Source organism: Mya arenaria, chromosome 2 (genome assembly GCF_026914265.1).
Source record: "Mya arenaria isolate MELC-2E11 chromosome 2, ASM2691426v1".
Classification (NCBI taxonomy): Eukaryota; Metazoa; Mollusca; class Bivalvia; order Myida; family Myidae; genus Mya; species Mya arenaria.
Window position 1 is genome coordinate 7621569 of NC_069123.1, and position 25909 is coordinate 7647477.

General features: G+C 34.8%; 1 protein-coding gene and 1 pseudogene across 1 annotated transcript; both read left to right on the top strand.

The window, feature by feature from the left end:
* LOC128205825 (ferroxidase HEPHL1-like) overlaps positions 1-25909 on the top strand; it is a 322009-nt pseudogene that overhangs the window by 78854 nt on the left and 217246 nt on the right.
* LOC128246078 (uncharacterized) lies at positions 7815-11750 on the top strand. The gene is made up of 3 exons (XM_052964289.1): positions 7815-9190; positions 9652-9773; positions 10058-11750. The coding sequence occupies exons 1-3, from the start codon at positions 9045-9047 to the stop codon at positions 10504-10506; spliced, it is 717 nt and encodes a 238-aa protein (XP_052820249.1). The 5' UTR covers positions 7815-9044; the 3' UTR covers positions 10507-11750.

Genomic DNA, 25909 nt, shown 5'->3' on the forward strand with positions numbered 1-25909 from the left:
GGACAATTGACTAGTAAAGAAATTTCTAAAAAATTCTGAAATGCATAATAAATGTTCGAAGCAAGGTCACTCTTCACCTAAAAACAACGTTGTTCTTGCTTTTGACAGATAATTCCTTTTCCAAAATGGAATAACACCAATGGCCAACAAACTAGTGGACAACAATTTTCGAAAGCCGCCCGCCGCAATCTTTGTTTTTGCCATACAATTTCTTGAAGGGCATGGATCTCACAGGTCTTGTCTCGAACCTTTCCCTTAATCTGCACAATAATGAAATTAATGTTTAGTGATAAACAGGGCAATGCATGCGATGAACATCGTACAGTTTCATATTCAAAACTAGCAAACATATACCAAGTCAGTTGACATTTATATTAAATATTTAGTTTAAGTAATATACACTTTAATCTAATACTTTTTTTAAACATATAAGTGTCTGGAGCAAACTAAATACACGGTTTAAGACGAATTATCCTGGAATTACTCTGAATTTGAGCAAAAAATGTCATTTTTCGGTCAGTAAATATAGATGAATGTTTTAATTGCAAAAAATGGCCGTTAGCGCTGGAGAACGTGTACTTTTATTATAATGCTTTGCGCATTATAAACTGATTCGAATAGCTTAAGCAATGACAAATGCTATACATCATACTATCATTATATTTTTATTGTACAATACAATTCAGTTTGTACTTATACAATTTTACGTCCATCTTTTATTGCGACGGGATATTATGGGTTTAATAATTCATATTTTTTACGGGGTAAAGGGATCGTATTACACAGTTTGAAATGTTTATCTATTATATAAATCTGTATTTAGCGAATAATCATTAGTGTATTCCATCTGTAAGGCATGGGTTTAATGCTTGCATTTGATGATACCAATTTGTTCTTTAATACAGCCAGGGAAACATGTCATCTACTAGACATGTTCTTCTGCAACGATTCCTGGGAGTGTATACACAAAAGTAGCGTATGTGACGGTTATGATCATTGTCGTTACGGTGAAGATGAGGCTCCACCTTCCTGCAGTATGTATTCTCTGTCGATTATTATTCATTTGTTGATAATTTGAATGTAGTGCATGCTGTAAGCCTATTCAAATATACTCAACAAAGCAAATCATATACACAATAATACTGATTTTGAGATCGGTGTTCGAAGGTCAAGGTTGCGTTGACCTTCAGCATAAAAATGTTATACCTGACAGAGAATAATTGCTATTAGGTTATCAATAATGTAGAACAAAGTATAAAACTACAATTAACCTATTTACCAGTAAATTACTGATCATTTATATGTTGCTAATCGGTATCATTCACACTATTCGAATGTAAATTGTTACATCCTTTGTTTCTCTTGTGTGATAAGCTAGTGACAGCCACGATACGTTAATATTCACCAGTGCATCTAAAAAAAAATTGTATACTTACTTGAACGGTTTCAAGTATTAACTAATATTCTACACTGTAGCTATCGAATGATTTTGGAAGTATTCCTGATGTTACCCATGAGTTTATTTCATTAATTTATGCCAATTAAGACTACCCTTTTCCTCCTGATTACAGCCGGGAGACAATGCATTGGAGGAGGCATGTTCTACTGTTCTATTTCCCGGCGGTGTGTCCGTATGGATTTAGTGTGTGACGGAGCTAAACAATGTCATAGCGGTGAAGATGAGTCCCCCCCTTTTTGCAGTAAGTCATCACTGTCGACTACCTTTATGTTGTTCATCATGATGATAATAATTCAGTGTACATAGTCATTTAATTCAAATGTATTTAGCAAGTCAAACTCTGTTTAAAATTATTATATACGAGTTTTGGCGATGGTGTATACCGTATAATTATAATGGTTGTGTACAATATTTACGCTAAAGGGGTTACCCTTATCCGCTATTAGTATTTATTTTTTAACATGGGTGACATTCGAAGCAGCAATTATTACAGCCATGTATGAATGCGTTCGAAGAGGTGGGTTCTTCTGTAACATTTCCCAAGAGTGCATCCGCATGGATTGGGTATGTGATGGATCTATTCACTGTCGAAGCGATGAAGATGAGTCTCCTCTTTTCTGCTGTAAGTATGACTGCCATCTATTATAAGTTGAACATGATTATAATAATGCAGTGCACATGGAAGCTTATTTAAATATACTAAGCACGATAAATACTACTAAATATACTATTATCATTTTTAAATATACCAAGTATTATTTTATACTCATAATTATACAGAAACAATTGTATTTGCGACGGTATTTACTATTAACGGTTGTTGATTATCGCAAGAATTTTAAAGATATAAAAAGTTATCTATTTATGCAGACTAAGATACATATTATCCTGTCTTGTTAGGATGTAGCCACAGAAACAATAACTTAACACTATAAATATAGCTATTAGTCAAGACGAATTAAAATTAAAATTAAATAAATGAATTGACTTCACCCGTGAGAGAGAAGTTTTGTTTTCAGTGTAAATTTGCACCATTTCTAAACCGTTTTAAAACTTTTTATGATGACTGAAAATTTGAATTAAAAAAAGCATAAACAAAATGATATTGTTTTTTACTATATTTATCCATATTAAAAAAGTTTCGTTCGCTCATTAATTTCTCATTCAAAACGGCAGCAAGTAGGTAGAGCATTTAGCGTGCAATAAGTACATATGTAGCATGCGGATACATTATAGCGGTGTTTAGTTACACGGAAGCTACCTAATGAACGCTATCCTATATGTTATGGTACGCAGCAGAAACTGTAACCACTTCCCTTCGCGCTCGTGTATAATTAAGGCAACACGTTAAAAATATGAAACTCTTATGATTTAAAATCATAGATATATAGAACAAATTTGATACCCTATTCATACGACCAAGTATACGATAACCAAACTGCCAATTAAATAACGTCTCGTAAATTATCCTATCGTAAAATTCTATGCACATATTATTGTTATTTAACCTGGTTTCAGTTTTATTCAATAACATTTCCGTAACATTGTGAGGACTTAAAAATAATTCGTAACAAATCATATAATAAATTGCCAAATACCTGCATTTGCTTTGAAAAGCTGGGATATAAAACCCTTTTACGATAACTATGTTTCAGAAATACATTTTTATCCGATTTTATCGTCAAAATATGTTAAACAATCTGGCTAGTCGGATCCAATGATAACAATGAAAAACAGTGTTAAATGCCTCATTTCTACTGTATTCTTTTCTGGCTGATAATCCTATCTATGGATGTTGAATCTTCATCGCAATAGATTAACGACTTTTTGTGAGAAATAAACTAATGGAAAACAAATAATTAGGAATTGTACCGGCTCTGTCGGCGCGAACCTTTGTTTATAACGGCTGCAATGGGTATCATCGAGGGATACTTAATATTTATATCATGTAATAACTAAACCCTCTCCCCGCACATGAACATTGGACCGAAAATAGAACAAAACATGCCCCTTTGTGGGAATCTATTCGAAGAAATGCTTGTGTGTATAAATATATATAAACTATAGATATAATACAACCTGGGATCACACACGTTTGTGGGACACTTTCCATTTATAAATCCTCGTCTATAGAGGCGAATTCTACACCCCACGAAAAGCGTACCCATGAGAGAAATATTTACTTTTAGTGATCACGTGGTAATATATATAGAATACACATATTGCTATAGAACACTAAAACAAGTGCTATGTTTCATTATATGCCTAAAAAATGGAAACAAATGTTGTTCAGAAAAACGCGTCAATTTGTATGCGAACGTAATGTCATTGTTGTCGTTGACGTCGTTGAAATTGAGTCCCAACTTTGACGTTTGATTTTGAAGTAAGAGTGGGCTGACTGACATTTGAAAATTATCAATTGTTGATATCATTTTTACTTAACTATTCAAAATTATATAGATAAACAGAATGCATACAATAAAAATATATACATGTATATATTTATATATAAATAGTAACTATTTAATTTAATGAAGAAAAGCGATCGAATATTGAGCTGTGTTCAACTCATTAGAATATATACATATTTATGGAAAGTGTCAATGTAAACATGGCCATGTACATCGGGTATTTTCGTATTTAATTTCATTAGTTGACGGAGGTCAATTACCTCTCGGACTATGGTTAATTTGCTTACCGGCCTTCACGAGACTAATGAGAACAACATTAGCTGAAACTCAATAAAAAGTAGCATAACACAAAGAAAGAAAGTAGTCACTTTCACACATGAACCGTACTTGGACTTGGTATATTAGAGTTTTAATGATCAAACAGATCTTTAACGGTAAAGATGATCTTGAACGGTTCAAATTAATGAAAACCATTTTAATATGTAATACTATACTAATGGGTGTATTTCTTATATTACTCATAAATTTATTTCATTTATGTTTAACGTTCGGTGCTGCCATTTTCGTCTTTATTACAGCCACGGATGCATGTCATAAACTAGACATGGTCTTCTGTAACGTTTCTCGGAAATGCATACACAAAGATTGGATATGTGATGGAGATAATGACTGCCGTAACGGCGAAGATGAGGCTGCTTCTGCCTGCAGTAAGTCATCTCTGTCGAACATCATGTCGTGAAATATGCTGTCAAAATGGACCAAAATATTTGATAACCGAGCCGTTAGCCGTGGTCAACAATGATTTCGCCGTCCATATGACTATCATAGTTTACAGCTAATAATTAAAAACATATTTTATGACATGACATATAATTCTTGTTGGCATTTGTTTTAGAAAGAAAGTCTTATTACCATTGTTCCTGATGGGCAGGTAATCTAGATATACATTTTTAAATGATATGTAGACTTGAAAACACCAATATTCTTTGTGTTTAAAGAGTGTCCTTGACCTTTCAGTTTCAACGCTGTTCAAAAATTAATAATGTACTAAGCAGATATTGGTATTTTAGTGATAAAAGAAGTACAAATCAATGATGATGATGATGATGATCGTGCCAATAGCAATTATCTACTAGGTGCACACCATTTTTCATCAATGGCACTCTATAATCTATCAATAATATTTGTTTATCATGGTCTAATAAATGTTTATTAAAGTCTATTTTAACGTGTACAAGTAGCATGAAAGTGACTAGACACCAGCTGGTCCAAAACTCGGCAAAGTCAGCATTTCCTTAAAAACATAGAAATGTCGATGCGAGCTAGAATAGGGCCGATAACACATCATTTAACGTGATTAATATAATAAACGCAAAAAAATCATGTCTCTGTTTCAGCTGAGTATATTAAATATAACGCGAAATGGGTTTCTAGTTTAAAATGCGAGGCATCAGTTTTCCGACATCTTGCAAGTCATGTGGTTGTTTTATACAAAAAGCTGTAATTAAGAGACTTAGCAACTCCCTGTCATTTTGAACAGAGTTTACATTAAAAAAATTACATTAATCATCACCGATGTTGATGACAGATCTGTGTCTACGTTGTCTCGTAACAGTTTTCCGCAATGTCCTTTCTTCTGGAAAAACATGAAGTGTGTATATTTAGCATGTGAAAGTCACTAGATGAGTACAGATAAATATACCGTTGCTATTACGGTATAAACTAACTTGATTTCACGTGGTAGACAACCCCAGTAAATTTCGAATTGGAAAAAATGTGCAAACACTTGGAAAGGTGCATTTGGCCTAAGCGATATGATTCATCGGTAAGTAAGATTTAATGCGTTGTACATAACGATTTAATTTTGACATCTTTGTTTTCTTCTTACATGTGAATCATCTGGTGTCTAGTCCCTTTTAATCTAAATAAAAAGCTTTTTACCGTTTTCAATTTGTTATGTGCTAGATCGGCGGAAAAATACATGTTCGAACTGTTTTGAGTTATATTTAGAAATGGTGTTCATTTTTTTTCAAAAAACAAACCTACCTCCGAACTAACCGAAAAGATACTTGTAGAAATTGTTTTTGTTGACGCATATTTGTTCCGCCCAGGATACTTGAATCGGCTTATTTAAGAGGTACCACTCTGTTTCCAAGTAAACATGGCAGCATGAGTGGAAGTAGTGCATGGCGTGTCTTTTTTGTGATCTATTGCAATTTCATCATACATTCCAGTGCCATTGAATAATCTTTACACAAATTGGTTAGTTTGGAGTTTGAGAAGTAAGCAGTTTTAACGGTATAACATTGAAGTAGAATGAAGAGCCTGGCATATATTTCGTTGAAAAAAGCCAACACTTATGACCTAGGTCATCATTAATGCAATAGCTCAAGTAGCGTTTGAGCTAACACGTGCGTGCTTGTCAACACTCAAGGAATACCTCTAGCTGCCTTACAGCTATCTCGTGCGTGCATGTCAACACTCATTCAGTAGCCCTAGAACCATAAAGCTAACTCGTGCGTGCGTGTAATGAATCATGCGATAGCTCTAGTACCCTTAGGGCTAACTCTTGAGTGCGTGTCAACAGTCTTGCAGTAGCTCTAGTTGCCATAAAGCTAACTCGTGCGTGCGTGTAATGAATCATGCGATAGCTCTAGTACCCTTAGGGCTAACTCTTGAGTGCGTGTCAACAGTCTTGCAGTAGCTCTAGTTGCCATAAAGCTAACTCGTGCGTGCGTGTAATGAATCATGCGATAGCTCTAGTACCCTTAGGGCTAACTCTTGAGTGCGTGTCAACAGTCTTGCAGTAGCTCTAGTTACCATAAAGCTAACTCGTGCGTGCGTGTAATGGATCATGCGATAGCTCTAGTACCCTTAGGGCGAACTCTTGAGTGCGTGTCAACAGTCTTGCAGTAGCTCTAGAACCATAAAGCTAACTCGTGCGTGCGTGTAATGAATCATGCGATAGCTCTAGTACCCTTAGGGCTAACTCTTGAGTGCGTGTCAACAGTCTTGCAGTAGCTCTAGTTGCCATAAAGCTAACTCGTGCGTGCGTGTAATGAATCATGCAATAGCTCTAGTACCCTTAGGGCTAACTCTTGAGTGCGTGTCAACAGTCTTGCAGTAGCTCTAGTTGCCATAAAGCTAACTCGTGCGTGCGTGTAATGGATCATGCGATAGCTCTAGTACCCTTAGGGCGAACTGTTGAGTGCGTGTCAACAGTCTTGCAGTAGCTCTAGTTGCCATAAAGCTAACTCGTGCGTGCGTGTCTTCACTTATGCGATAACTCTAGTAGCCTTAAAGCAATCACGTGTATACGTGTCATTACTACCAGAACAAACCGATAAGCCTAAAAGCTAACACGCGCGTGCGTGTCATCACTCATGCGAAAGCTTTAGTCTGTGTTGCCTTGTCATTGATTTGTATAAAAAATGCATATCTAAATAACAGAAAATATTCTCCAGTTAAAATGCATTATACTCTATTTAAATGTATCAAATATAATTCTACACAGACATCATTTTTTAACTTAGATAAAATAAAATGTTGCAACCGTTTTGCTTGCAGCTCTCAAACAGTACTGTGAGTCGAAATGGTCCGTTTACGAAGGCTGCTTGGGTCGGTGTAAGTCTGGTTATTTTGGCAAGTATTGCGACAAAAACTGTTCGGAAAAATGTGTAAATGGGATATGTAATGTACAAAGTGGATTTTGTAAAAACTGTACATCTGGTTATTTTGGCACGTATTGCAACCGAACGTGTTCAAAAAACTGTGTAAATGGGATATGTAATAGCTCCACCGGAATTTGTAAAGACTGCACACCTGGTAATTCTGGCATGTATTGCGAGAAACCTTGTTCAAATAAATGTTTGAATGGTATTTGTAATAGCTCTAGTGGAGTTTGTAAGGACTGCAAACCTGGTTATTTTGGCATTTATTGCGAGAAAACATGTTCAAAAGAATGTTTGAATGGGATATGTTATAGCTCAAGCGGAATTTGTAAGGACTGTTCAAGGACGTATTTAAAAAGTTGTTCCCTAGAATGTGGGAAAGAATGTCGAGAAAGGGACGGTTTCCCACAATGTGACAGACAAAGTGGCAAATGCTTAAATGGCTGTTTTTTAAATCACTACGGGCAATTTTGCAACGTTTCATGTAAGAACTGCAAAATAAATTCCTATATTACCCTGTGCGATGATAACGGTGTATGTCTGTATGGTTGTGAGAACGGTTATTGGGACAAGAAGTGCAACACTAAATGCAGTGCCAACTGTCAAGGTGACGAACATGGAAACCGGTGTAATTCATCCACCGGGGAGTGTATTAACGGCTGTACTCCTGGTTGGAGTGGTAAATTCTGTGGGGGTAAGCTTAATGTTAAAATATCAATCGCCTTTCAAAGTTATGATAATCAATGAGTTTTGAAATGTATATGTATTTATCTAATGTTAAAATACATCTGATTTAATAATGCAACGTTATGTACAAGATAAAAGATACAAGAATCTTTATTTAAAGACGGGTATGTGTTAACAAGAAACATTAGCTTAATGAGCTTTTTTCAGATATGAATAACAGACATACATAACATATCAATAAAAATTACAATGAGCTTTTGACCTGGAAATATACTACCAGTTCGTTACGCTCACAAAAATTATTTAAGTCACAAGCTTGGGAACTTTTCAAATGAAAATAATATGCTATTTTGATCGTGTTATGGCGTACTTCGAGCAATAAATAAATAACTCCATTAATAGTAACGCTCAATTTTGATGCCTGATGGCCACATACGATTTTGGCCTCATTTGAAAGTATTTGCTTACTGGATATCGGTATGTGAAAGAAATAACCAAATGTACATCGAACATTAAGTTAATACAGTATGTATATTTCCTTCTTCGTTTAACTAAAATCGGACGTAACTGATATATTTTGCAATCTTTGATGGCCAAACAAGCTTTTATTTACAAACTATTTTCTGCATACAAACATCTTTCAAATGATAGTAAAATTATGTGGGACCACCAGGTATTCGAAATTGACATATTGGTGTGCTGGATATCTAATGAGATTATTCAAGAAATTGTGGCCTGTTCGGATTCATGTTTAGGTTATTTAGTTTGCCCAGCAATTGATATTCTAACGCACATTTCTATTAAGTTTCTTTAGATATGAGACGTTTGCAAACTACGACTACTGTTTCGACCGATAAAAAGAAAGTCAACTCCCTTAAGACAACTTTGATAGTCATATCAGCTATATTCACTGTGGTTGTCTTTGTTGTCGGGATTATTTGCTACGTATGGGCACGAAAAAGGTAGGAGTTGAGAGTAACAAAGTAGCAAATACATGTTTGTGTAAAATGATATTCTGAAATATTTATTAGTGGCATCCTTCAAATACACATATTTGGATTAAGTGGGAGTCCGACCTTTTTTGATAGTTAATAATATACTCTGCTACTGCAAGATAATGAAAACATTTTTTGACGTTTGTATTCCCTTAAAAAACAATAAACATACTTTTCGTGATAAAATTATTATCATATTAAAAATGCTTTCTTTTAGGGTGTAACACACTGGTATTAGTAAAATACCATCAGAACATAATATTGCAAGTATTTGGTTGTATATGTTGTTTGGTAAATTTGAGTTTTAAGGAAAACTATTTAGTTATCGTGGCATCATTGGATGATGTTGCACACGTACATTATATGAAATAGCTTGTATAATTGTTCTAAAAAGGTCAAAACATGCATCACTTTGTTTGAATATGCAGGTTTATCCGTCAGCAGAATGAACGCATAGAACGAGGCCGGATATTTCCAGTTGGCGTTCCACCAAGGCAACAATCATCTCGTAGACGGCAGAGCTCCAACGTGTATGCCGACATCAATGAAGGTAAATATTCATGTTATCCATTCATTCATTTTCATTTTAAACATTATGTAAATAAGAGTGCTTATCGATTACACGTATTTGAATCTCTGTGCGTTAGTGTTTTAAAGAGCCGGAGATTTATAAATACTCATTCTTATATTTTTGTTGCCGGCTTTCTTCAATACATTGATGTATGAAAAATAAAAAGGATGATTATGTTTTTATGATGCTGACTACTGCAAATATGCGTTACTGAATATCAAATGGTTTGAGTGTTTTGAACTTACTTTTGTCAATTAATGTAGATACCATGGAACAATATCGTTACATCTGTGAGCAAAACTCACCTGATCACTATGATGAAATCAGCGTCACACAATATGACCGTGATATCGAAACCGTGCCTTTAGAAGAATTTACGGACGACAGTAGATCCCTACAGAGCATCCTAGAATCTAAAGGCATAAATGAACTTAACAGTAGTGACAAAATAATATCCAGGTTGATCGTCACACATTCGTATAGTGATCTTGGTCATGCCTGTAAGAACGACAATACGAACGAAGTTAATCCCCGACGTAGAGTCGAAGAATCTAATAGCAGTATTGAACTTGTTAAAGATTTCGATGAGGATGAAGAAATATTTGGTGATTTAGGACAATTTCAAGTGGATTATATTCATGCTGTTGCGATGGAAGAATTTGAATCGCTCAATCAAGAATTAGATAATCAAACTATAGAGTCTTCGCTATAAATGAGTCATATGGAACTAGTCAGAGAATACTTGTGTGAAGATGATGGAAACTTGAATGAAACCCTGCCTGCTCAATCGCAACACGAGGCAATAATGAGCGATTGAGCAAACACTAAAAGGCCATTTCAAATGACAAAGTGATGAACTAAAACAAAACGGCTCTCTCGTATAAAGCTGACACATGATTCAAGTTGGCGATTTGATTTTTCATATTTAACTTGTGTCCCATAATAAAAGCACTGTCTGTCTTCCAATCCGTTCTTTAAAACCCATGTCTCAGCCAAAAGTTAGATATTATTATTGAGATTTTCATTAGATCCCCAGAATTCTAGAGCATTATGGAAGGCTGCATTACATTCAGGTCGTCATCTCAAAAATTAAGGTCACATTTTTAGATCAATGTTGCATGATAAAACAGAAATAACAATGCGTTGTGTATATACATATTGACATTAAATTCCACAGAGATTAAGTGTGTATTTAAAAGATGTGTCGAGCATAATCTATTTCCTTTCAGTTTAAATGTCAATATCATAATTAAATTAAATGTTTCCAAGTAAGTTTTAAAATAAGTGTCCAAGTAAGTGTAAGTGTCCAAGTAAGTGTTAATTGTTCCAAGGCGGTAATACCTTCATTTATATGTACGGCTTTTTAATGCATATATGGTAGGTTTGTGGTGTTTGTTTGTACGTGTGTATGTGGTGTTTGTACGTTTGTGTCACAAGTTCAGAACAATTCTGTCATTTGCCGTATTACTTTTATTTTTATTAATTATGTATTTGAATATTTTTATTACTGGGCTTATTTCTTTCCATTTTTGTTTAATGTGCCGTGTAAAAAATGAATTGCTTTAATATGATTATAAGTGCATTAAAGCGCATGCAAAACATTATGCATGTTAGAAGTATTGATGATATAATACCTTTTAGTTCAAGGTTTTGTAAATGTGACTTATGAATTATTGAATGGCTATGTATAAACTCGCTTGCCTATTAGAATTGATGGACTTATCAATTACATTTTGGTATATTCCGAATATTGTTTGTATTTTTTTGCCTGTGAACAGCATTGTGATAAAGGTACAATCACGCTTGTTGCGTCTACGGCCTTTTAACGCTTTTAGGGCTTTTTATCATAGTCGAACTCAAATAAATCTACGTAACTTACATGTAATTGTTTACAGATAAAATATTTCTGAATATAGAATATTTATTTCTATGTTTATGTTTGATTTGCATAAAGTGTCAATTATTCAACTGTGAAATATTTAATGTATATTGATATTTTGTACATAAATCTTAAAATATCTTCAATCTTTATTGTCTGAATTTGGAACAAATATCCGAAATACATATGCATTTACATAATAGAATGATAAGTCAGTCAGGGCACATTGTTTGTGTTTTTTTTTTTAATTCAGGGAGATAATGCTACTGTTTTACAGCGAAAATTTGTCAATCCATTAATACTTTCAGTTTCAAGTTTATTGGCAATATCGGCAATACATAGGCCTTTGGCCATAAGGGTACTAATACTAATAACATACGTTAGTGTCACGTTCAGCTAAAGATACAATGTCATGCGTGACAAACATGAAGGTAAAGACTACTTATATTACAAACAATACGAACGAATATTTGGCAGTTATATCTCGTGATAGTAATTCGTAAAAAGTTTTATTTTTTCGTTTCCTCTTTACACACGGGGTAAATGATTGAAATGATCGATATATTCTGGTCCGGTGAAGGAGACAAATGTTTCATGTACTTTTCTCAGTCGTTTCATTGTTCACCAATCAATTATGACTACCCTTTTTCCTGATTTCTGGGACTGAATATATTGCTCTTATTACTGTTTAATCGAATTATAGGGATTCAAGCGAATAGATGTGTTCGTCTTCGTCATTTTCAGAAACCTGCAACATTTCGGACAAAAGGTTTGAGTTGAATGTCTTAAAGATGTCAATCATCCAATATAGAACACATCTGTTTGAACATAATTTGCATGCATTGAATCTGTGAGGTGGGTACATATATGAGGGCTTAGTCTGTTTAAATAAAAAAATGTTGATAACAAATTTCTTTACCATACCAAAATGACATCTGATCGGAACCGACCCTCATTTGAACAAACGTGGTAGATGTTATTCGTAATATGGGCTTCTAGTTTTTGTGTGTGCTGGATATGGAAATGTTATTTCATGAAACATTGTAGAGGAAACCGAATACCTAAATGAAATCAATATTGAGAGGATGTCATCTTGCACAGATCCCTGAAAAGAAACATTTGCATTCCTCGATGACTTTTATGAACTTTCTTACCACGGAGCAGCGTTACCTCCACCACATCACCTCGTTGATTGTACTCGTTGTTCCCTGAATTGGACATGGTGGAAAATGTGGTAGTAAGTGAACCTTTCCTAAACAGTGCTTTTTCTGTACCACCTAAACAGTGCTTACTATGCACCTTTACGTAGAAGCTAACTGAGTACCTAAACAGTGCTAACTTTGCATCTTTACAGAGCTATCTATGTACATAAATAGTGCAAACTATGCACCTTTACCGTGATAATTATCCCAATCCTATTCATTTCGCAATTGGTTAGATTTCCTGGAGTATGTTCGGACGTGAATGATCTTTGTTCCCGTTGTAGACGTTTACCTACAAACTAGTTAGAGCAATGATTTAGATATCGTAAATTGATGAATACCTTTTCAAAGTTCTTCATTAAAAGTGTTGACATACTCTTCTTATACATTAACAGTGCTAGCTTTGCACATTTTACGGTGTCAACTATGCCCCATTTACAGTGCTTACTATCTTTACTATTATTACTACTATCATTATTATTATTATAATTAGTAGTAGTAGTAGTAGTAGTAGTAGTAGTACTAGTCGTCGTTGTAGTAGTAGTAGTAGTAGTAGTAGTAGTAGTAGTAGTAGTAGTTTGCAGTTATGTTTGTATCCATGGTGCTACGAAGGCTTACTCTAAAATGGAACCTTTAAGCTATATACCTAACTTGGTAATATCACGTGACAACATCGACCAGCCAATCAAATAAGAATGAATTCTACTAGGTAGACTTTCCTAGCAATCTTTTTTGAATGGAAAAATACGAAAACTGCGAAAATAAATTAATTGTAAACTATACGGTACTTCAGTTAGTTAGTTTCAATGCATTGTACACATCGATACCAAGTTAATATCAGTTTAAAGTAAAATCTATCTGTTAGTGATAGACTCATCAACAAGTCAGAGACATACACTGTAACTCGTTCCTGAAGCAAAACACGTACTCTTTTAAAAAGCGAACATGTGCTAGTTTAAATCAATTTCTATTTATTTAAGATAACATTTCGGAAGAAAAATCTATATCCGTTTACGTATTCACTTTTTTTAATCGTATTGATTCAGGTTAGAACAAGACGAAATTATATTTAAGATTTCCCGAAGGAACACTATAGTTTCGTGTTGTTTGCACTTGGCTGCGGACATGCATTAATATAAGGTTATTACTATCATATAGGTTTTCTAAATTTATGTAGCTGTTGTATATTATGCTTAATATATATTTATGGTGATGTGAATATGTCAGTTAAATATATGTTTATGTGCATACATGATACATATTACTTTTTATTGTTTTGATTTATATATGTAATTTATGTATTTAGTATTGCCTATTAATTGTTTAATTTGTACATTGTATCATTATATTAATCTGTAAACACATCAATTAATTCTTCAACGCGGGTCATGACCTTCGGAATGTTCTGTTTATAAATATTGAATCTGGAATATACATTTTTTAATAAGCCGTTGTTAAAGGGTGTTGACAGTAATACATTTCGAAATTGGCCTTCGATTTCAGCCAATTAACAGTCTCAATGAATAATACCATAACAACGACAAGGACAAGCCTAGTAGACAATACTTTTATGTTAACGCTGTTAATTAAAGGCCTTACAAAAATACGAGAAAATACAACACCATATTAAAACATATATTCAACTTGATAAACGTATTTTCCTTGTATGTTGAGCACAAATAGAAAAGTTAATCATAATCGTCTCGGACAGTAAAACAGCGGTATTTTTATTTCATTATTTTTATTTTGAAAAATTAAAATACCAATTCGACCATGGCGGTAAATCTCATACAGTTCAGAATATTGATTTACCAGTAATACATACAATACATGAACATATTGCGGAGAAAAATGGTAGCCCAAATGCTAAGACGGTATTTAATGGTTAAAAATACCTTTGTTTTCGGCATTGTGTTAAGAATACATTTTACCATTTTATTCAGTATTTAAAGCCGACAAAACTTGGTAAAATGTACAATATACGGGGGTGTGGGGTAGGGAGGGGATGCGCAGCGATTCTATCAGTTTATCTCACTAACTGTTACAAATGCATATCTCTTAAATGATAGCATTATTAAAGATGTTTCCATGCCCAAACATTATCCTTATTCTCCTAGGTAAAAATAGGTAAAAATAACATTGCTAAAACTTCTTAACTGAAGAATACATACGGTATGTAATAAAAGAGGAAGCTCTGAATAAGCTTAACACAATGTATAGAATAGAGGACTGTGAGATTGCAATAGACTTTTATATGTAGTTGAGGTTATCTTGAATAACCATATCACAATCTGCAGAAAAGAGAACCATGAGTATGGATTTGACCTTATAGTACGTTAATGCTTATAAGAATGAGCATAAGATATTATGTAAAACAGAAAACTGTTATAATATACATTACTTAGTGATGGGGCATACAATTTGCCCATTAAAATGAAATCTGCGAATATTGTAACGCCTATATGACCACAGTTACATCGGTAATACTGGTTTATTGTAAGGCGTGTATGCTGTGAAAAGTGTGTTACACCGGCGTTATATCGATTACATCGACAATTTTCAACGATCAACATAAAAAAACGAGTTTTAAGGTCGACATATGATCAGAGGTATGCGGTTACAATAGTTACAGTGGGTTACAGCAATGTTTTCCAAAAGTTTGGAAAGTGGTTTTCTCTGTGTCCAATACAGGGTCCCGCGGTTACATTAGTTTCGGGTAGTTGCATCGGTTACATCGAACAATTTCAAAGTAAAACTATTATAACATAACATAACATAACATAATATTTATTCAGCATTAAATGACATATCATCTATAGCCAAAATGCAAAACATATGAAATAAATCATATGAAAAAAATCATCGTGAAGAGCACAGACATAGTCAATAGAGAAGTATACTATATATCATATTAATTCTCAACATAATTAGGTTCTCGATCGTAACAAAAATGCATGATATAGATATTTACTAACACAGTGCATAGTTTTTCCGCTGTCTGAGGACAAAAGGGTAATACATTTTTGTTTTGTTGGCCAATGGCAAAAGTATGGTTTAAATAATTGTTTTCGTAGATTGTGATATTTTGGACATACTAAAAGAAAATGATATTCATTTTCGATGGCATTCATATTACAAAAGGTACATATTCTATCTGTTCTTGGGATGTGATGATGTCTTCCCGTTTCGATTAATAGGTCATGTGAGGAAACTCGAAATTTTGTAAGGGCAATTCTATATTTATTTATGTGTATACTATCTAGATATTTTTTTTGCTTGAGTTCATTTTTATACCAGCGATATGTTCTAGTCTGTTTGAATCATTAATATCTGTATTCCACGACTGTTTATAAATATCAATAATTCTTTGTCGTATTATTTCGATCGAAATCGGTTGTATATCTTGATTTAACCATATTTCTCACATTCCAATTTCATCTAATATTTTCTTTATTCCACTGTATGTATTATTGTTGTCAACGTCACTTTTTAACATTCTATATGTATTTTTGATTAATGGTGTATTATTAGATATTAAAATTCGTATCCAATACTTAAGTATTCTTATTTTTCGTTAAGTTATCATTGGGTGCCTTCGTAGTTCACCATATAAGGCGGTGAGATTCGTACTTTTCCTGACGTTTAAAACTTTTCTCATGAATTTGCAATGAATTAGTTCAATGTTTTTTGCTTATATAGTCGAGTTTAACGAAATTGACAGGCAGTAATTCATGAACTTTCCAAAAATATATCTTTTTACGTCTAAAGTTTAATGAATTGAAAAATCGCTGCACAAGAAAAGGAAGTTCAATAGCTTATATACAACGTATGTAATCCGTGTGCGGACAATCACAAGGCTGCTGTAACCCAATCACCATGTAATATTAATTGTGTCTATGGATAATCTATTGAATGTAAGAAAGTGAATATTTTCATTAGCCCGTTTCCTTCACCTTTACTTATATTGATTAATGAATGTTGTTAAGGAAGCGCTTCTATGTCCGTGATAAGTTTAAGAATCGATCTGTAACATTTTTGTTATAAAATGTTAGACTGACGGCTATAACAATAATGTACGGAAATATTCGCTACCTTTTCACTGAGACTGTACTCTCGTTAGACGCTGAAAGTATTGCCCTTGTCAAGGGAAAGTACTGCGCCTGAAAACTCGCTACATTTACACAAGCATACCTTTCCGAAAGTTTACCGATACGAATCACATGGTGCAAGTCCCTAAATAATGACTGGAATAGCCTAATCATTTCTGGCGATTTCGCACATTAAGCCATCATGCAACGGTTATAGGAAAGATAACATGTCTCTAACCATTGACCCGCACAATGACTAATAAACCGCCAACTGGGTGATGAGGGATGTATAATTTATTGTTAACGTCATTCCTGTTCAACCACTAATAGAAATGTTCAACCTTATGCTTAACCTCATTTGAATCATGATAAAACATATGTTCACAATTACGCCTTTTCAGCCGTTTTTCATGTATTGCATTAAAATTTATCTTGATAAATACATGTTTTTCTTACAAAACCTTTTATTCGGCATTAGCCTGGTCGCAACATAAATACATACAACAAACGATCCTAGCGGGGATACGCCTGAGGTGAATGACGTCGGTTTGAGGGATGTTGGGCTGTGGACTTTCATATATACACTATGTGTTTTATATCTGTGGAGGTAAAACAGGTCAACGCTGTCGAATTCAAATCGTAAGATTAACCGTTGACAGCCACATAAAGGATGGTGAAACATTCAACAGACTTTTGTAAGTTCATGTTAGGACAATATTTAATAATCGTTGAACATTCGTAAAAAATGTTTACGGTTTTGAAGGCGTTAGGTAACCTCAAATATAGAATGAAATTCGTTGGTCTCTCGTAAAAAAAGTCGTATGGTATTGTAGGGCATTATAAAATGGACCTACAAAATGGTTGTAACTTCGAGAATTACATACGAGGCTGATTCTTGTTTTGTCATGTACATCATTTAATGTCAATGGTCTATGACACCATTTTCGTCACAAACACCTAAATTGTGGTGCGACACATCTGTCTTTCACTTTTTTGTGTTGTAAGCCCTGTTGTATACATGTTGCGTTTCGTTTGTGGCACGGACTCAGGCAACACTGGCATCTACTTGGACAAAAAATGTGTTGGTAAGGTTCAATATGGTTGTGCGTTAGCAAGAAAAATCAACATTTATATAGCGAACACCGTAAATACAGTTTTCGCCTATTCAAAGGTCGTAACTCAGGGCTGATTGTGGTTAGTTGTCGAACGTTTTTCAAGATGGTATACCCATACACATTTTTACTAGAAAATTGGTGATTATTAAGCAAATGCTTCTTAATTTGATTATGGGGTAAGACTAAATTGATGTAATTTCTAAAATAGGTTTTGCAATCTTGAATACACCTGTAAAAACGCGTTTGTTTAAATGATTACAGTTGAACATAATCTATGATATAACCTGTAAATGTTGGGTCCGCTCAGAGCATGTTGAACGGTATACATTATCACTAGAAAGTTACATAGACTCGTGTGGCGCTGTTTTTATTTTAGCCACATTAGATTTATGAAAGACCACAAACACAATATTTCACTATTTCTTTCTTTATTTATACAGTTTTAATTTTTTTAATTCCAATAACAATGCACAGTAAATGTCCTAAATAGTGAATAGTAATTAATGAATTTATTTCCAGATGTTAACACTTTCTAACTATTATAATCCAACAATTTGTCATATAATCTAATTTATAATTGAAAGTCCGATGTTATAAACCTTTTAAAATTATTTTTATATAACTCCTTTTAATTCACTTTTTTAACTCTTTTTAATTCTAACTCCTTTTAATACACTTTTTTAACACTTTTTAATTCTAACTCCTTTCAATTCACTTTTTTAACTCTTCTTAATTCTAACTCCTTTCAATTCACTTGTTTAACTCTTTTTAATTCTAACTCCTTTTAATTCACGTTTTTAACTCTTCTTAATTCTAACTCCTTTTAATTCACTTTTTTAACTCTTCTTAATTCTAACTCCTTTTAATTCACTTTTTTAACTCTTCTTAATTCTAACTCCTTTTAATTCACTTTTTTAACTCTTCTTAATTCTAACTCCTTTTAATTCACTTTTTTAACTCTTCTTAATTCTAACTCCTTTCAATTCCCTTTTTTTAACTCTTCTTAGTTCTAACTCCTTTTAATTCACTTTTTTAACTCTTCTTAATTCTAACTCCTTTTAATTCACTTTTTTAATTCTTCTTAATTCTAACTCCTTTCAATTCACTTTTTTAACTCTTCTTAATTCTAACTCCTTTCAATTCCCTTTTTTTAACTCTTCTTAATTCTAACTACTTTTAATTCACTTTTTTAACTCTTCTTAATTCTAACTCCTTTTAATTTACTTTTTTTAACTCTTCTTAATTCTAACTCCTTTTGATTCACTTTTTTTAACTCTTCTTAATTCTAACTCCTTTTAATTCACTTTTTTAATTCTTCTTAATTCTAACTCCTTTCAATTCACTTTTTTAACTCTTCTTAATTCTAACTCCTTTCAATTCCCTTTTTTTAACTCTTCTTAATTCTAACTACTTTTAATTCACTTTTTTAACTCTTCTTAATTCTAACTCCTTTTAATTTACTTTTTTTAACTCTTCTTAATTCTAACTCCTTTTGATTCACTTTTTTTAACTCTTCTTAATTCTAACTCCTTTTAATTCACTTTTTTAACTCTTTTTAATTCTAACTCCTTTTAATTCACTTTTTTTAACTCTTCTTAATTCTAACTCTCCTCTAAACGCCTAACAAAGGTCTTTTATGTTTTTATTTACCGCCAAAAAACAAACATGAAGTGCAAGAGTATTGTGGGTAGCACAAATTCATGTGTTATTCGTGTGACTCCGCCGGAGCAATGACACCGTTGAAAAGCACCGGTAGACTCATATCGAATTGGTACTAGGTCAACGGTGGAAATGAAAAAATGTTATACTTAAACGATGTTACTGTAATATTGTAATAAGCTTAAGATAAAACCAATTAAAGTTTAAACATATGATAACCATATACCATCTGTATAACATAAGAATCAATCTCAAAAGTATTGCATATTTAACTAACTCATATTAAAATAAAAGTCTGTTATTTCGCGACATTGGCAACACTCCCGGTGCAACAATAATTAATATTTATACACACACAAATTGGTTAACTTTGGCATGGAATTAATAACAATCAATGCAATTTATGACAATTAAACAAATAACAAGTAATACGTTACACTGTAAACAACGCGTATCAATAATATGTACAATGCAAATTAATACGAATACAGTTCATATTTTAACATATTTTTTTATTTCATTTTTTTCAAAAATCAAGAATCTTCGCGAAGGCGACCTTTAAATCATCAAAGTTACTCTGTACGTCTCTGATTAAAGTTAACATATTGTTTGATTTTTTTCCCTGGCCGTATACATGTATAATGGTCAAGTTACTTATAAAGACATTGAAAGTATGTATGATCGTTTAAAAATTTAAAAAAAATGTGAAAAGTTAATTTCATGCTCAGATAAGGCCCTTCCAAAGAAGACGTTTATGACTCAATTGAAACCGTACTGGTCAAATAAACTTTCTAATCTCCATAATGCAATGTCGGGTGGCCGCGATCGATGGTGTCGGGCTGGTAGGCCTCGTAATGACAACTGTGATTAGAAAGTTTACTATACGGCGGCCAAAGCTCTATTTAGGAGGACACATAGGCGTGTTGTCAATGAGTACATGATGATGCTTGATAAAAACCTGGAACTGGCTGCTAAAACTGATAATGTTTGATTTGGGAAAACAGTAAACTCAAGGAAAAAACAGTCCAAATCTATGATAGGATGCGGTTTGAATATCGGGGATAAGGTATGCTTTAGCAGAGAAGAAATTGTGGAAAAGTGGGTATTGTACTTCAAAGACCTTTATTTACCAACCAAATCGACCGGCCTTAATAAAGTATGGAAAGGAATAGTAGAGCGCACCCCGGGACAGACATTTATTGATATTTCACTAGATACATGTGAACTAGTCTCTCCTGAGGTAGTGGCATCATTTATAAAATCCCTCCCTCGAGGTAAAGCCTGTTGGCGAGACAGGATCACACATGAACATATGTTTTTGCCAACTACATTGTTTCCAATTGTCTTGCACATATATTAACTAGTATGCTGAGGTCAGGACATATACCAGTTCAAATGAAACGGGGAGATATTATAACTTTACATAAGGGAGGCAACAAGAGTAGAGATAACCCTAATATCTACTGCGCGATCACTTTATCTTCAACGGTGATCAAGGTAAATGAGATGGTGTTGCTGGACAGGTGCAAAGAGAAAATAATCTCTACTCTTAATATACAGCAGGGTGGATTTCAACAATAACTTGGCTGTTTGATGACGTCGTTTTCTCTCCGTGAATTCCATTTTTACCGAGAATACTCGTCATCTATATATTTGTGTTTCCTTGACAGTCGTCAAGCGTTTGGCCGGGTGTGGCATGACGGATTATTTTATAAAATCCTGAACCTCAAAGCCGATGACCATATACCGAACAACAAATGTATTGATAACACCACGTTAGTGGCATTGCGAAATATGTATGTTGGCGCAAAGAGTAAGGTGCGCTATCAAGTCAGCGGAATTTCCGGTGCTGCAAGGGACCCGCCCATGAGGCAAGAGTTCTCCAATGATGCATTTGTTTTGTAAATTGGTGGTCTCATTAAAGAACACGAGTAAAGTGGCAACAGATTATGCATATATGGTATGAAAATGAGTTCCCCTGCAGTAGCAGATGATATGGTTTTGATTTCCTATTCAAAAATTGGGATGGACAATATGCTAAGAATATGTTGCGAATACTCAAAGAAATTGCGATTCCTATACAATCCCCAAAAGTGTGCTGTTGTCGTGAACGATTTAGTTTCTAATTAAATGCTTTTGTTATGTTATGTTTATTTTGTTAAGTTTAAGTTAACTTAATTCAAGTTTAAGAATTAGCCAGATAGGCGGAGTTATTGACGTACTCCAAACGGAGCAAATAGACACGTGGTGTTCGGAGCAGACTCCGTTCCATATGAATCAGGACTTTATCGTGCACCGGAGCACCGGAGCTTTTGTTAAATAAAGTTACCCGGATGAACTCTCATATATAAACGAACGTTTCATGTTCTTAGATCAGGTTTGATTTGGATTTTGGACCAGAGATTTAGACTTCAGACTTCAACATTGGACTTTACTTTGGGACTTTAAAACATATTTCTAAACCAGCTCTTATTAGAATTTCAATAAGTAAAACGGTATTATAAAATTGTTAACGAAGAATAAAATGTTTAGATTATTTTACTGTGTTGCTGAAATTAATTTATCCAAGAAACAATATTACAGTGTGTCGAACAGACGGCATTCAATCTAAAAACGCTCTCCCACTTTAAAATAGACAAACAATTATGTTCGCCACATTTGTTTGGTGCCGGAACCCGGGAATTCCCAGGGAATATTAAGAACTTTCCGTGTCGTGAATAGTGTGAAACACCACAACATAGGAACTAACAAAACCGACGGATACGGATTTGTCGTTCGTGAAAACAGCGTAGCGGCTACATCTGTGAAGTCACGTGTCTTGAGCGGCTACAAACTTGCCTCTCAGGAAACACGCCTACAGTCTCTAAAAAGGAGATTGGCGTTAGTTGTTGCAGAATTGAGCAGCAGTACAACACTGAACAATGTCGTCCAAAACGTACATAAAGGCTGTACGGACGAGGTTCAGGAACAGCCTTAAGAAGGAAATTCAGAAAGGCATGGAATTATCAAGAAAAGATATAGAGGAAATCGATTTAAACGAAGAAATAACGAACACAAAAAAGTGTATTAAAATGCTAAAAGCATATCGCGAAAAGTTAGAATGCCAATGTGAAAAATATGTTGGAGTATTAGAAGACTCTGAAGGAGAAACAGTAGAACAAATATTGAACGAGGACTATACTATCTGTGATGAAGCAACTGAATGTTCTATGGTATTGGAGAATTATCTGGATGAAATGGAATCTGCAAGGAAACGTGGTTCCAAGGAAACGGCGACCCGTGAAGAACAGGTTAGTACCATTACACATCAAATGCAATCTTTTATGATCGAACAGAGTACACATCAGCAAGAATTTGTAGAACGGCAAAGTCAACAGCAAATAGAGTTCTTAGAAAAACAAGTTCGAGAACAACACGAGGTTTTAGACAAACTTTCTAAATCAAAGTCGCCATCAACGTCAGTTAAATTGCCAAAATTGGAACTTAAGTGTTTCAATGGTGATAAATTAAAGTGGTCAGAATTCTGGGATGCCTTTGAGTGTACGGTTCACATAAATGAGAAACTGTCAGACGTTGAAAAATTCAGTTATCTCCAGACAAAGCTAGTCGGTGAAGCAAAAGCAGCAATATCCGGATTGTCTCTCTGTAACAAAAATTACCGAATTGCCGTAACCCTGTTGCAAGAGAGATTCGGAAAGAAACAAGAAATCATAGATATTCATTATCACAAGCTGATGAATATTGTTCCGCCCTACTGCAAGACCGAGAGTTTGCGACTCTTTCTTGACACAGTTGAAAAACATATGCGGAGCCTAGAAGTATTAGGTGAAAACATTGATCAAAACATGTTTGTTTCAATGGTTAAATCGAAAATTCCAAAGGACGTACTCTTGCACCTGGAGGTACAGAAAGGCTCAGGAAACGAATGGAGCGCTAAAACACTCCGACAGCGATTACGAGATTACATAATTGCTCGTGAACACGCTGAACAAAGCAACCAACAAGAGCCTGCAAACAAAATGAAACAGAAAATTGACTTTCAAAGTGGCAACAATTTTGAAATTAAAAGCGCAAGGCCAACGAAAATGTTTGGTCAGAAGCCAGTCTCCGCTGGAAAGCACATCTCGGCGGAGTCCCTAATCTCTGGAGACAGCAAAAACAGTGTTTATGCAAACAAGTGCAGATACTGTACGAACTCTCATTGGAGTGATGAATGTACGAAATACAAAACGATTCCAGAAAGAAAACGCTTGCTGAAAGGTGCATGCTACAAGTGTCTGAAAGTTGGACACAAAACTGATAAGTGTAAGGCTAGAAAACTGTGTGTACATTGTGGTGAAAAGGATGTTCATCACAGAAGTCTTTGTCCCGCCAAATTTAGTGTACACATTCCCACAAGACGAGCAGAAAGTGCGAACGTTTCAGAAGAACTTGTGTCTGAAAATAATGATGTACATCACGAAAATGTTCTCGTGTCATCTGGTGAGGTTGTCCTCATGCAGACTGCAAGAACAGAGGCAAAATGTCCTACAAGTGAAAACAGCCGCCAGATTAGACTCCTCCTAGATTCGGGGTCACAAAGGACATATGTGACGGAGCGCCTGGCGGAGCAGCTTGACCTCGTTAGAGGAGAAATGCAAGAAATAAAACTAGTCACGTTTGGTAGTAATAAAGCAAAAGTGATCAAAACGCCGACTACCAAATTGAGTCTGAAGCTGACCAATGGGAAATATCTGAGCATAACTGCTAATATTGTGCCTGACATCACAGGGACAACAGAAAGGAAAGCTGTACATCTGTCTCACTCTGAGAACATACAGCACATCCTGAGCAGTGTTGACCTGGCGGACACCATTCCTACCACAAATGAATACTCTACCATAAACTTGTTGGTGGGAAACGACTACTACCTTGACGTTGTCCTGCCACAGAGGATAGAGATACAGCCTGGTTTGTACCTTCTAAGTTCCAAATTTGGTTGGTTACTTACCGGTCGCATCAATGAACCCTGTGAAGAGGAAGCTGAAAAGAATGACATTGGAATGCTCATACTTACCTATGGGACCGATGCTTATAGAATAACAAACTCAAATGTGTTCTCTTCAGTGGATAGTGATGTTCCAAAGAAGCCCGATCTCGAGGATTTCTGGGCAATTGAATCTATCGGGATACTTGACGACCCTAGACAAAATGATGACGAAACTGCCATGGCCAAATTCAAAGAGACTATACAGTTCAAAGACAGTCGTTATCAAGTTACCTGGCCATGGAAGGAAGAAAATCCCGATCTCCCTGTCAATCGCGGATTAGCTTATGGTAGGCTGAAATCTACAGCATCGAGAATGCAAGGGAGACCAGAGCTACTGAAACAGTACGACTCCGTTATACAGGATCAGCTATCAAAAGGAGTTATTGAAAAGGTGAGTGGAAATAGTACCAACACTGTCAAACACTATCTTCCACACCATGCATTAGTAACTCCTCAGAAGTCGACAACAAAATTGAGATTGGTATATGATGCCTCCGCCAAGACGTGTGACAAAAATAAAAGCCTCAACGAATGCCTCTACAGGGGTCCAGTTATGTTGCATGACCTCTGCGGCATACTTATGAGATTCCGCACTCACAATATTGCTATTGTGGCGGATATTGAGAAAGCTTTCCTTCAAGTAGGACTTCAGCCAGATCAGCGAGATGCAACTAGATTCATTTGGCTAAAAGACTGTGAAAATCCCAGCACAGGAGGTGACAACTTGCAAGAATACCGTTTTTGTCGTGTTCCGTTTGGGATTATTTCAAGCCCTTTCATTCTTGGAGCTACAATAGAGTGTCACTTAGACAAATATGACAATGACATCGCAAACAAGCTTAAGAATGACATATACGTTGACAATGTCATAACAGGCACACATACAGAAAGTGAAGGGGTCGAGCTTTATACATCATCAAAAGCCATGTTCCATGACGCTGCCATGAATCTTCGAGAATGGTCAACAAATAGTAATTTTGTCAACAGTGTGATTCCCGATACAGACAAGGCCAAGTCTGAGTGTATCAAGGTTCTTGGCCACACGTGGAACACTAAAAATGACACTCTGACACTAAAAGAATCTCCAGTGTTAAATGACACTGCGAATCCAACCAAACGGAAGGTACTGAGACAGCTAGCGTC

Excerpts from the sequence above, each read along its gene's own strand:
- LOC128246078 (XM_052964289.1), top strand. The coding sequence starts at position 9,045 with ATGAGACGTTTGCAAACTACGACTACTGTTTCGACCGATAAAAAGAAA. Across the intron at positions 9,191-9,651 it reads TACGTATGGGCACGAAAAAG|GTTTATCCGTCAGCAGAATG; the intron begins GTAGGAGTTGAG and ends TTGAATATGCAG. Across the intron at positions 9,774-10,057 it reads GTATGCCGACATCAATGAAG|ATACCATGGAACAATATCGT; the intron begins GTAAATATTCAT and ends CAATTAATGTAG.